Consider the following 12,972-nt stretch of genomic DNA (forward strand, 5'->3'; position numbering starts at 1 on the left):
GAGGAGTAAGAGGAGTTGACCTTTGGTGCAGCGCGATGCAAGGAGGAAATTGGACAGCAGTAGAGTGATTCAGTTGAGTTTTTCGATAGGTAACGAAGAGGATCAAGATCAAAGTTAAGGAATTGAAAAACATCAGTAACTGGCTGTCGGAAAATAAATTGTCTTTGCACTTTGGGAAAACTGAATCTATATTATTTGGTTCAAAAATAAGGTTGAGTAGGTCCTCGGAGCTCAGTATTACAGTGGGAGACACTCTGATTGCAGCCAAAACTTGTGTTAAATACTTAGGCTGTGAGTTGGATAGATCCTTGAGTGGAGAGATCATGGGACAAAGAGTTATTACCAAGGTAAACCAGAAAATCTGATTTCTGGCGCATAAGGTCAGAAAAAATGTTAGCATCAGTTTTAATTCAGCCTCACTTTGACTACACCTGTACTACATAGTACAGTAGCGCCCCCAAGGGGAACAGCTCAAAATAAACTAGTCAGGGTGGTATTGAACGTTAGTCCCATGACTCATGTTGGCCCTTCTGAATTTAAGGAATTAAAATGGTTGACGGTAGAAAAGTAAGGCAGCTGAAATTGAGACACATAAGATCCTGCAAGGTAATGGGCCAAGGTATTTTAAGAATTATTTTATGCTCGTTAGGGACTCTCATGGCTATTCAACCAGAGGCAGGGCCACAGATATTGTGCCATGTAGATTTAAGATCTGTTCTGGGCAAAATACCTTTTTGTACATGGCAGCGGTAGAGTGGAATAGGCTTCCAGTAGAGATAAAATCAAGTCAGTCTTGTCATAGATTTAAAAGTGAATGTGGGGAATGGTTATTTGACCAAAATGAAAGAATTACTTAGAAATGTATATGAGTGTAGGTATGTAGGTACGAGTGTAAGTAGGAGTATATGTACGGTATGTATGTATGGTACAGGGTACTTTAGTCATCTGTGACTTGTCTTGCTATCTTTGTCTGCCTTGAAAGAGGACCACAACGGAAATAAGTTATCTTCATCCAGCCACTCCAGCCCTCAGTCGTGAGGGCCAGGTCGTATCTCCCCCTGTGCCTGCTTCCTTTGTTTCCGATCTGTCTCATCTCTTTTATTCTTTTCTGTCATCTCTGTGTCCACAGGCTGCACAAAACACCCTTGTACATGCATCTCTTCAACCCAGCCACTCTGACATCTGCTTTCTCCAAACTTGGCGCCCCCCTCTCCTCAGAGAAAAAAGGACCAGCACTTCACTTGAATTCCTTGGCATCACACTGGATTCTGTCTCTTTTCAAGCCTCACTGCCCGTCGAGAAAATACACTGCATCTCCCTGTTTCTTTCGAACTACCTCCTTGCTCACACATGCACCTAACGCCAGCTACTTGCTCTGCTCGGCCATCTCAATTATGCCATACGCACAATCCCTCAAGGTTGATCTTTCCTCTCTCATCTCCTGTCCATAGCCGCTGCTGTACCAACGTTTCCTCTCCTCCTGGAATGGCATAACCTTCTTTTACGAAGACCACATCACCCAGCCTGAGGACATCCAGCTGTATACCGATGCAGCTCCCTCTATCGGATTTGGCAGCTATTACGGAGGGAGGTGATTCTCGTCCGAATGGCTGCCTGAATTTCCTTCCCTCTCTCTTTCCTCTGCTCTTCACAAACTGTACCCCATTGTGGTAGCAGCGCTCCTTTGGGGGCACAAGTGGTCCAAGAAGGCCATTCTAATGCATACAGACAACACTGCAGTCGTCAACATAATTAATAAAGGGCGGTCTCACTCACTGGACATCATGCAGTTCATGCGCAAGCTTACTCTGGTCTCAGGTCAGCACCAATTCATCATCCGCGCCAATCACATTCCCGCTTACAAGAACACCATCATTGACTCCCTGTCTCGCTTCTCATTCCAGAAATTCAAACTCTTGGCGCCAGACTCTGACTCCCATCCCACTCCAGTTCCACCATTTTCAGCCACCATCTTCAACTAACCCCGCAGCTCCAGCACCTGGTCTCAAAATCCCAAGAAGCCATCCTCAATAGCCTTGCTCCCCGAACACTGTCATCATATCTTACAGGATGGAACTGCTTCAAGGCCTTTCACACATGCCACAATCTGCCATTTCCTTCCTTAGATGTTTTAACCCTAACTAATTTCATCACCTACGCCAATTCAATCCTCCATGTCAGAACTTCAACCACCCACGTCTACATCAGTAGCATCAACTTCTTCATCAAAGTACTCACCGGTGCCCCATGCCCTTCTGTCTCTCATTCCCACATCAGCATGCTAATAAAAGGTCTTCAAAAGGCCGAGCCGCAACTCCCATCGAAACGGTTACCCCTCACTACAGACCTCCTCACACGTTGCATCCAAACCCTTCGCTCAGGATACTTATCCCCCTTCATCGAGCCACCCTCGAATCCATGTTCCTCCTGGCCTTCTTTGGGTTTATGCGATGTTCAGAATTCACCTCCACCACCACCATCTACGATCTGTCTCGCTATGCAAGTCTTTCTGACCTCTCTGTCCACACTCCCTCATCTTCAACCTCAAATTCAGCAAGACCGACCAACTTGGCATGTCACATCCCATTGTCCTGTGTCGCCTAGATTCATACTTAAGCCCATTCGAACCTTTATACAACTACATAAATTCAAGACTAGCTCGCCACGCTTCACCCCGAGACCCTCTTTTCACCACTGAGTCTGGAGGGATCGCAGCACGCTTCTGGCTCCACCAACATCTCCACCGAGTCCTATCAAAATCAGGAATATCCCCTGAACTATACTGCAGCCACTCATTTCATATCAGAGTTGCTTCCACTGCTTCTAGCCAAGGAATTCCTGACCATACAATCAAAATTCTGTTGGTCATCTCAAGCCTACCACAGCTACATTTGCAGCAATCTCAGTGACATTCGAAAAGCCCATGCTCATCTCTGCGTATGAAGCTCTCTATGGGGGATATGATGGAGCCAAGAAGTCTCCCCATCAGCAAGACAGTGCCCCCACCCTGAGTCTCAATTCCCTGTTCCTCAAACTAACCATCAACCCCAACTCATCCGACCCCCTCGCTTCATCCCTTCATCTTGACCCCTGATTCATCCCTCCACCCCCGACCCTTGTCTCATCCTTCCATTCTCGACCCCTCTTTCCCTCAATGAACCATCTAAATACATCTCATAGTGGCGTGTTAGTGAACGTATATTGAGGATTAGATGATATTGGCATCCCGCTGCCAAAAACCCAGTACATAGAGGGCAGCTGCTGTGAAATAGGTGGAAGAGTGGACGATGAAAATGGAGTCCCAGTGCAGCTGATAGGTAGCAGAGGGGGCTACCTATCAGCCCTGCTCCAGTAAACTACTTTTTTGCAGTGTGTCATTGGATTTTATTCTTGCATAATTAAACAGTAAAACTACTACTACTATCAATGGAGTGAAGAATGTCTTGCACCCATCAGATATATGTTTTTGGGGGGTTCAACAGTGAAAAGCTTAGAACATACAGAAGAAACTGCAACTACACCATCTAAATAACTGAAGGTGTTCTGCGTTGTTGTCTTTGCTTTGTCATGAATAACACCAAATACACACTTACACTTCCTCAGGCCTGGATTCAACATCTGCACTCCACCATGGTCCACACTGGGGGGAGAAACAAAGTCAGACCAACAGATTCTCTTTGATGATGGAAACATGGGCAGTAAATAACCTTCTCTATGAAGGATTTTCCAGAAGATGTAACTAATACCCACCATTAAATATTAAACAATATTCCTCAGCTTCTCAGTCTGACAGACAAAATGTCTGCCAACTCTAATCCCTCTATTAGACACTGCCTCTGCCTGGCAGCAAGCTTCTCCATACCTGAGAGAGTCCAGTCTCCAGTGTGGATCCTCCAGTCCGGCAGAGAGCAACTTCACTCCTGAGGCTCCTGGATGATTGTAGCTCAGGTCCAGCTCTCTCAGATGGGAGGAGTTGGAGCTCAGAGCTGAGGCCAGAGAAGCACAGCCTTCCTCTGTGAGCAGACAGCCTGACAGCCTGCACACACACACACACACACACACACAGAGAGACCATCACAAATACAAATATAAATAGATCACATGAAGTGCTTGTTTTTTTCATTTGGTCCAGTTTGAGAATTCTCGACTGAATTTGTGACAGAAAATTGGAAGTCCTTTTTGGTATTTTAGGTCCCAACAACAGAGGCGTCAAGGAGAGGAAATACTGAAATCTAATCAGGGGAAGCAGTTCACAGAATCTAGAAAGTAGAGCTAAATGTTGGTATCACAACTGGTTTGAGAATCACATGAGCAGAAGAATCCCACACAGGTTTGGTGTTTATTCACTGACATTAATCAACATGTAAAGCAGGATTTAACTGATCATGTGTTGAACAGGTTGAGGAATACTGACCTGAGAGTTTCCAGTCTACAGTTTGGACTCCCCAGTCCAGCAGAGAGCAGCTTCACTCCTGAATCCTGCAGGTCGTTGTTACTCAGGTCCAGCTCTCTCAGACTAGAGGACTGGGAGCTGAGAACTGAGGCCAGAGCTTCACAGCTTCTCTCTGACAGCTGACACACACTCAGCCTCAATGGATATGAAAAGATATGGAAATGTTATTCTCTTAAATGTAAATGTCATGATTGTCTATTACTGCTACAAATGATCAACTTTATTCATGTCGATCTTTTCTAAAAGCAGACAGTGTACTTTCCATGGTGCTGTACTCACTCACTGCGCTGAGTATAGCACTAACAATGCCAGGGATGCTGGTTTGATTCCCACTGGGGTCACCCATGCTAAAAATGTACATGGTACTGTAAGGTGATTTGAAAAATGATCCACCAAATAGCATATGCTATGCTATACATTACAGAAAGCCATGAAAAAGAATAGCAAATATGTAAAGACGCAATGCAAGATGCAAGACTTAAAAATTAGGAAACACTTTCAATAGAAATGGTTTTAAAAAATAATTACATCAAATCAAAACATAAGGGGTGAAGACACAAACATTACACAAAAGCAAGTCTATAATTGTTTTAAATGATATAAGATATTAGAGATGTCCTTGAAAAATTGGCGATTTGATGTATTGATTGAAAGACACGGTGATCATAGTCAAATCATTGGAGTATGTATTTATTTAATCCCCCCTCCACATTTATGCAAACTGGTGTGAAAATGATTCGCCGTAAACAAGCGCCGTTCACCACTTACAGCAGTGTGGCACTCTGTTAGAAAGCAGCTGGTCAGCAGTCATGTCTGCACAGTTGGGAATTACTTTAAACTGGAGGGCAAAGGCAGTCAAACAGCTAATTGTACTGTTTGTAGTGCAAGGGTATGGAGGGGTGACCGCAGCAGAGCTAATTATAATACTACTACTTTAATCAGGCACTTGAAGAAACAACATTTGGGTAGAGGAGTACAACAAGTTCTCACAGACAGTAGGCTAGCTCACAAGAAGTCTGCACTGAGACAGCAAACATTAGAGGATGCGCTGAAAAAACAAGACAAATTTCCCTACCACGGCGAAAAAGGAAAAAACAAAACAAAACAAAAATGTAGGAAAGCATAATGTAGCTTTTGGTGTTTATTGGAGCATTTGGGGCAACTCAGACTTTGCCCTCCTGCTGCTCTACTAAAAGGTATGTGAAAACCTTTTCGACTGTTTGATTTGAACGCCATTACTTTCATTACAGGCATTTGGAGTTCAGTCTGACCCATGTCACTGTTGAGTTTGACCACACACTGGATTGATTCCAGCTTTACTTTACAAAGTGTAGCATTGAAAAATAAACACTTCAATTTAAGAATGAAAACTAGAAAATGTGCTCAATAGAGCACAGACCTCCTGTCTGACAACCACCTTTTGGTAATATGCCACGCCCAACACCATGCCCCCTTTTGGCCAATTGACATGAAACATTAATCAGTTCTTCCTTGGTCCATAACCAACCTTCATACCAAGTTTTGTGCAAATATGTGCCAAACTTTTTGAGATATCCTGCTAACAGACAGACGGACGGACAAACATACAGACGCAGGTGAAAACATTACCTCCTTGGCGGAGGTAATGCCCAGTAAAAAAACAAACAAACACTTAAAGCACTTAAATGAACCAAAAAAGGCTTGATTGACTATTGTTTGACTATGGGCTTTGCTTGACAAATCTTGTTCAACCAGGAAAAATGTTAATCGGGGAAACCCCTAGATGATACTGAATTTGTCAGCTTAAACTCCTCAGGAAGGCATTCCACAGAGTAGGGGCCCTGATGGCAAAAGTGAAATCACCTTTAGTTTTGAGTCTAGACTAAGGGGCAGTCAGAAGGAACACAAAATCTCAGCTTGCTCTCTGGCTCATAGGGAACTAAGAGCTCTGCAGTGTAACTTGGACCCAAAACTTGCCATGCTATAAATGTGATCAGTAAAATCTTAATATTAATTCCATATCTAACTGGTAACCAGTGGAGAGACGCTAAACTTGGGGATATATGCTCCCTTCTTAGCACTAGTTACAATCCTAGCAGCTCTACTCTGAACAAGCTGGAGACGTGACAGTGAATTATGATGGAGACAGGAATAAAGAGAGGTGCAATAATCTAAATGACAGGATATCAAACCATTGATAACCTTTTCGAAATCATCCAACTTCCTAGCTGTGTATAAGAAGATGGATCAGAATAAAACACATTATGGAAAATTTCGAGAATTTTGTTTGCGTGAAAATGAAAATACAAGTGTATAATGGCTCTGAAATATTGATATATAACTTGCAGGGTCACCCTTTGCAGATTCAGGAATACTGACCTGAGAGAGACTGTTTTCAAAGTAGGGACCTGAGTTTCGAGAAAGGTGTCAAATCAATTGAAAAAAAATTAATTGGTTCTTACTTGAGAGTCTCCAGTCTACAGTGTGGACTCCCCAGTCCAGCAGAGAGCAGCTTCACTCCTGAATCCTGAAGGTCGTTGTTACTCAGGTCCAGCTCTCTCAGACTAGAGGACTGGGAGCTGAGAACTGAGGCCAGAGCTTCACAGCTTCTCTCTGACAGATTACAGTCACTCAGCCTGAAGAAGATTTAGTGATGAGGACAAACAAGAACATTGAACATATATTTTTTCTCTTCTGTACAAAAGATCACGTTATATACTCGATATACCCAGTTACCTATGAACTTACAAAGATTTATTGGAGGCTTTAACCACTGGCAGCAGCCTCAGAAGAGCCTCCTCTGAAGCAGAGTATTTCTTCAGGTCAAACACATCCAGCTTCTCTTCTGATGACAGTAACATGAAGACCAGAGCCGACCACTGAGCAGGGGAGAGTTCGACTGTGGAGAGACTTCCTGATCTCAGGTACTGTTGGATCTCCTTCAATAGAGAACGGTCATTCAGCTCATTCAGACAGTGGAACAGATTGATGCTTCTCTCTGGAGAGGGATTCTCCCATATCTTGTCTTTGATGTACTGGACTGTTTCCTGATTGGTCTGTGAGCTACTTCCTGTTTGTTTCAGCAGGTCTTGTAGAAGAGTCTGATTGGTCTCCAGTGAAAGGCCCAGGAGGAAGCGGAGGAACAAGTCCAGGTGTCCATTTGGACTCTGTAAGGCCTTGTCCACAGCGCTCTGGTAGAGGTGATTTAGTTTAGATTTGTCTCTTAACAGTGTAGACCACCAGGATGGTGACTGTGGTTCTGACAGTAGATTGACACCAGTGTTGATGAATGACAGAGAGACATAAACAGCAGCCAGAAACTCCTGAATGCTCAGATGGACAAAGCAGAAGACCTTGTCCTGGTTCAGCCCACGCTCCTCTTTAAAGATCTGTGTGAACACTCCTGAGTACACTGAGGCTGCTCTGATATCAATGCCACACTCTGTCAGGTCGGCTTCATAGAAGATCAGGTTGCCTTTCTCCAGCTGCTCAAAAGCCAGTTTTCCCAGAGCGATAATCATCTTCCTGCTCTCTGTAGTCCAGTGTGGATCTGTCTCACCTCTCCCATGATACTTGACATTCCCCTGGATGGACTGAACCACCAGGAAGTGGATGTACATCTCAGTCAGGGTCTTGGGCAGCTCTCCTCTCTCACTGGTTTTCAACACATGCTCCAGAACTGTAGCAGTGATCCAGCAGAAGACTGGGATGTGGCACATGATGTGGAGGCTTCGTGAAGTCTTGATGTGGGAGATGATTCTGCTAGCCTGCTCCTCATCTCTGAATCTCTTCCTGAAGTACTCCTCCTTCTGTGGGTCAGTGAACCCTCTTGCCTCTGTCACCATGTCAACACACTCAGGAGGGATCTGATTGGCTGCTGCAGGTCGTGTGGTTATCCAGAGGCGAGCAGAGGGAAGCAGTTTCCCCTTGATGAGGTTTGTCAGCAGCACATCCACTGAGGTCGACTCTGTAACATCAGTCAGGATCTCGTTGTTCTGGAAGTCTAGAGGAAGTCGACACTCATCCAGACCGTCAAAGATGAACACAACCTGGAACTTGTCAAACCTGCAGATTCCTGCTTCTTTGGTCTCAGTAAAGAAGTGATGAAGAAGTTCCACCAAGCTGTACTTTTTCCCTTTCAGCAGATTCAGCTCTCGGAAAGTGAACGGAAATGTGAACTGTACATCCTGGTTGGCTTTGTCTTCAGCCCAGTCCAGAGTGAACTTCTGTGTTAAGACTGTTTTCCCAATGCCAGCCACTCCCTTTGTCATCAATGTTCTGGTTGGTTCATCTCTTCCAGGTAAGGGTTTAAAGATGTCTTCACATTTGATTGTTGTTTCTGGTCTCACTGGTTTCCTGGATGCTGTTTCAATCTGTCTGACCTCATGTTCATCATTGACCTCTCCACTCCCTCCCTCTGTGATGTAAAGCTCTGTGTAGATCTGATTCAGAAGTGTTGGGTTTCCTGCTTTAGCAATCCCCTCAAACACACACTGACACTTCTCCTTCAGATTGGATTTGAATTCACGTTGGCATGCAGCAGTATGAGTTTCTGAATGAACAACAAATAATAATAACAAACAACAAATGAATAATTTGTTGTTTAAAATAAATTTTTAACATGAGAAATGGAATATTTTCTGGTAAATGTGTTAATTTCACAACTTCATGGAATCTATTTAGCTTGTTACGTTTGGATGGATAAACAGGTCTTGACTGTGTGTGCAGTTAAATGTGAAAGCCAACTTTATGTGTGTGTGTACTTTGTTTTCTTTTTGTAAACTACTGTTGTCAGCATTTCACACTCAACAAATCAACAACAACAAATCAATAATTTAACCAGATTATCCATGGGGATTGTGCTCATTTACCTTCCAATCTGTTATTGAGGCAATGTAGTTTTAGAAATGTCTGTATTTACAGCAGAGGTTAGAAATGCAAACATTTCCATTTTCCCTCCATCTCCCCTCTCCATCATGTTAAACCTGTTAAAAGCCTCTTACTGCTCTGCAGAGAGTCAGCCAGCTCCTCCTGCTTCATTCTCCTCAGGAAGTGCAGTGTGATCTGCAGAAAAGCCTCTCTGCTGCTCCTCCTCTGCTCTTCCTCCTCACCGTCCACCTCCTCCTCATCCTCCATCTGCCGCTCTAAGCATTCTGGGTAATCTGGACTCAGAACCCTCTGGAACCTTTTCAGCTCGGTCTTCACAAAGGTGACGATGTTCTCCTCAAGCAGCTGGAACAGAATAATACATAAATTAAACTTCCATACTAAAATCTGGACACAAAACCAAACACAAAACACAAAATCAAATCCATCTTGCAGAGATTGAAAGCCCACTGGTGTAAAGAGTGTAGCATGGAGACTATTATGGTCAGAATGGTTGTTTTTCAGTTTGTTCATAGCTGAAGTAAAAGGTGTTGTTGTACATTTACACACCATAAATATGGAGGCCAGGTCTGTTTGATGCTCCTGGGCAGACTGACCACTGGGAACCTCTGACCTCTCCTGGTGGACTCTGTGATGTATTAGGTCAGATAATGTCACACACACACACACACACACACACACACACACACACACACACACACACAGGTCGTTAAAAGTGTTGTGTTCGGTCAAGATGAACTCCAATGTAAATGCTGCTCTGATTATTGGATGTGATGTTTTGAAAGAGGAAACTCAACAGTGTACGAAGAGTCAGACCAATCCTATATCTGATGACTGAATTTGACAACAGCAAATCCATCTGTTGTTATCATCAGTTATTTTACCTTTGATCAATAGAGTGGTGTCCATCTTTGAAGGCAATAGGTGGCTCCATAGACCAGTCACTCTTCATGGACACACAGCTGGGTTCAGGGGAGTCTGGTCTCTCCTGCTGGATCCTGATAGACAGAGAGGAAGATCACCAGGGTGGGAAATTCACTTTTTAGTTAACCAGCCACAACAACTTGTGGATACCCCAAAACTACCAGGTAGGTATCAAAAAGAAAATAATTATCACACCAAAGTGTATTAAAGTTTGAAGCTTGAAGGACCTCATGCTGCTCTCTTCCCACTGATTTCTCCTCTCACTCTAGATAAATTTCTCCTGTCTCTCCCCTTAAAGGATGCGACTGGTGTTTTTAAATACATTTCTTACCGTCAACAAAATCAACAATACGTTTGCTTTACTCCTGTTACTTTCTGACTTCCCACGTACCGTTTTTAGCTGTCAACCCAGAAGTCATTGGCTCCAACTGTAAGCTAAAACCCTTGAAATAAGGCTCACAAAGACATAGTTTACATTTTAAAAATAGCTAACTGTTACCACGAAAAGTCAGGCTGTTGTAATTATTACCAAATCAAATTCAAATGGGAACAAATTCTTCATTACGCCGGAACTACTTTCCTGAGATTGCAAAGTGTTTACAGCCGGCTTATTAAGTTGTTTGAGGAAAAAGTGGTCCGGCCCGGTGCATGGTGATGATGAAATATGCTGCAGAGCAGCAGCATGGCTCTGTGACGGGTTTTTAATCGTTTTGTAATACAATGCAGTTCTATGGCTGCTGGGACATGGCTGCATTGGGCACCGGCTACATGGACCAGACTTGCTGGCAAAACAAAATTGTTGATTTTGTTATTTTCATAGGATTTGTTGACGGGAAGCAATGCATTAAAAAACACCAGCCTTATCCTTTAAGTCTTATCCTACTCCCTCTTACATGAGCGTTCTAGGATAACAGGAATATTGTATAACCACCAAACCATGACGTTTGCACTTGTTTATAGCCTTGTTCCAGATTCCTGAATCTCGTCCCTGCACTCTTCAGATTTTGTGATTCAGAGAGTTTGGTGTTTCCCTCGTCAACGGCTTGTCCTTGCTCAGAGAAACAATCGAGCCAATCAGAGCCTTGGCGGGCGGGACTAAAGTTTGAAACGTTCCTGCAACGGTTTGTCGTTAGTGTTTCGGCAGAATAATATTTGTTGAAATCACCTCCTTATCCAACAGATTGTTTTTGCACAGATGATATTTTTGTCAAAAACGACCAACATTCTTAGTGAAGTTAGTAAATACTCCCAGCATCATGTGACTGAGGTAACGTCAGAGCGGCCGGATACGTCAGTCACTAGTGATTGGTTCAGGAAAATACCCCCCCCCCCACCTCATTTCCATTTAATCAACCTTTTCTCAGTAGAGTGTTGTCCATGTTTGAAGACAAGAGGTGGCTCCATAGAACAGTCACTCTTCATGGACACACAGCTGGGTTCAGGGGAGTCTGGTCTCTCCTGCTGGATCCTGATAGAAACATATTATGAAGACAGTGAAGCTATCTGTGTCCTTATGAAGAAGACAATTTTACTTTCTCAGTAATTCCAACATTAGAATGACTTACTTTTTTTCATCTTTAAATTTTATAGGGTCCAACATAGACTGGTCACTCTTCATGGACACACAGCTGGGTTCAGGGGAGTCTGGTCTCTCCTGCTGGACTGGGCTTCAACACAACAGAGACAGAGCTTTTACTCTGAATAATGATGCTGTAATGATTTCACTGCTGAGCTGAGATGGAGAACAGTCATGGACAGTTAGAGATCCTCATCTTACCTCTTAGCTTTGGTCCAGCTGTCATGTTCCCCAGACAGAGTGGTTTTAGAGGGAGGGAGCCCCTCCTCTCTCTCCTCAGACAGACTCATAGTACAGCCAACACCTTTACACAAACACACTGGGCTGATTCATGACAACAAGGTTTCCATCACAGGAAATATTATTTCAAGGGCTGATTCTTCCTGTCAGCACCATGTCACATATACAGAGTGTACGTAATACTCAGACCAGCTGCCCTTTACATCAAATACACTGACCAGCTTCATCTAGAAAGGATTTTTAAGCCTCTGGGACAATTGAGACATGGACTGAGCAAAAGTGGGTTGAGTGAAAGGAAGTGTATTTTAGTATTGGCCAAGTGTTTTGCTCACTTGGTGACTCAACAAGGGAAGAAATGCACTTCAGTCAAGCTCCAAGCTGTCAGACTAGTTCTGAGACTTTCTGCATATTTAACCCATGAAATAAATTGGGATTACAATAAAAAGTTGGTTAATCAATAGAAATCGATCTAAATCGATATCTAACGTTGCGCCTAATGTAGGCTACACATCACGTCATGTCCTTTACTTTGCGATGCACAGACAGTAACACTCAATCCGACATTCCTCTGCTGTGAAAACGGAAGTGAAACTTAAAACTCCACCGTTTAACAAATGCGAGTTTCTTGCAAAATGTATTTGGAAAAAAACAAAACAGTAACTTGACACTTTTAAAATGGAGATTTATAAAACTGCTCAACACTCATATGCACATTAGTGCAGCGCAACGACTGATAGAGTAACCGTAAATAGGACTTGACGTCCCCCCCCCAACCTGTGGGAAATACCGGATTACCTGTGATTTTGCATCCAGATCAAATCAGACTTTCTATCTTAACCTGTAGAAGAAACACTGACAGAGAAGACGATGCTTTTTCTTCGTCTCCTCCTGGGTGTATGTGAACATTTGAACG

General features: G+C 43.4%; 1 protein-coding gene across 3 annotated transcripts in view; it reads right to left on the reverse strand.

Moving 5' to 3' along the window:
* The window catches only part of LOC139654940 (NACHT, LRR and PYD domains-containing protein 12-like), a 53,651-nt gene extending 40,679 nt beyond the window's left edge, over positions 1 to 12,972 (reverse strand). Inside the window, exons 1-8 of one of the 3 annotated variants that reach the window (XM_071532214.1) lie at positions 11,809 to 11,885; positions 11,598 to 11,711; positions 10,204 to 10,317; positions 9,869 to 9,947; positions 9,439 to 9,664; positions 7,181 to 8,984; positions 6,895 to 7,068; positions 4,415 to 4,588 (exon numbers count right to left, since the gene is read on the reverse strand). In XM_071532214.1, coding sequence (XP_071388315.1) covers positions 4,415 to 4,588; positions 6,895 to 7,068; positions 7,181 to 8,984; positions 9,439 to 9,664; positions 9,869 to 9,947; positions 10,204 to 10,317; positions 11,598 to 11,711; positions 11,809 to 11,861 — 2,738 coding nt within the window. In that variant the 5' untranslated portion in view covers positions 11,862 to 11,885. Of the gene's footprint in view, positions 1 to 3,593; positions 3,641 to 3,862; positions 4,037 to 4,414; positions 4,589 to 6,894; positions 7,069 to 7,180; positions 8,985 to 9,435; positions 9,665 to 9,868; positions 9,948 to 10,203; positions 10,318 to 11,597; positions 11,712 to 11,808; positions 11,886 to 12,854 lie in introns of those variants that run through there. The other 2 variants (XM_071532216.1, XM_071532215.1) reach the window with 2 other exon arrangements.

The sequence above is a fragment of the Centroberyx affinis genome, unplaced genomic scaffold (assembly GCF_046629955.1).
Source record: "Centroberyx affinis isolate AG114_WGS23_722 - 3 ecotype Tasmania unplaced genomic scaffold, CSIRO-AGI_Caff_v1 ptg002174l_1, whole genome shotgun sequence".
NCBI lineage: Eukaryota > Metazoa > Chordata > Actinopteri > Beryciformes > Berycidae > Centroberyx > Centroberyx affinis.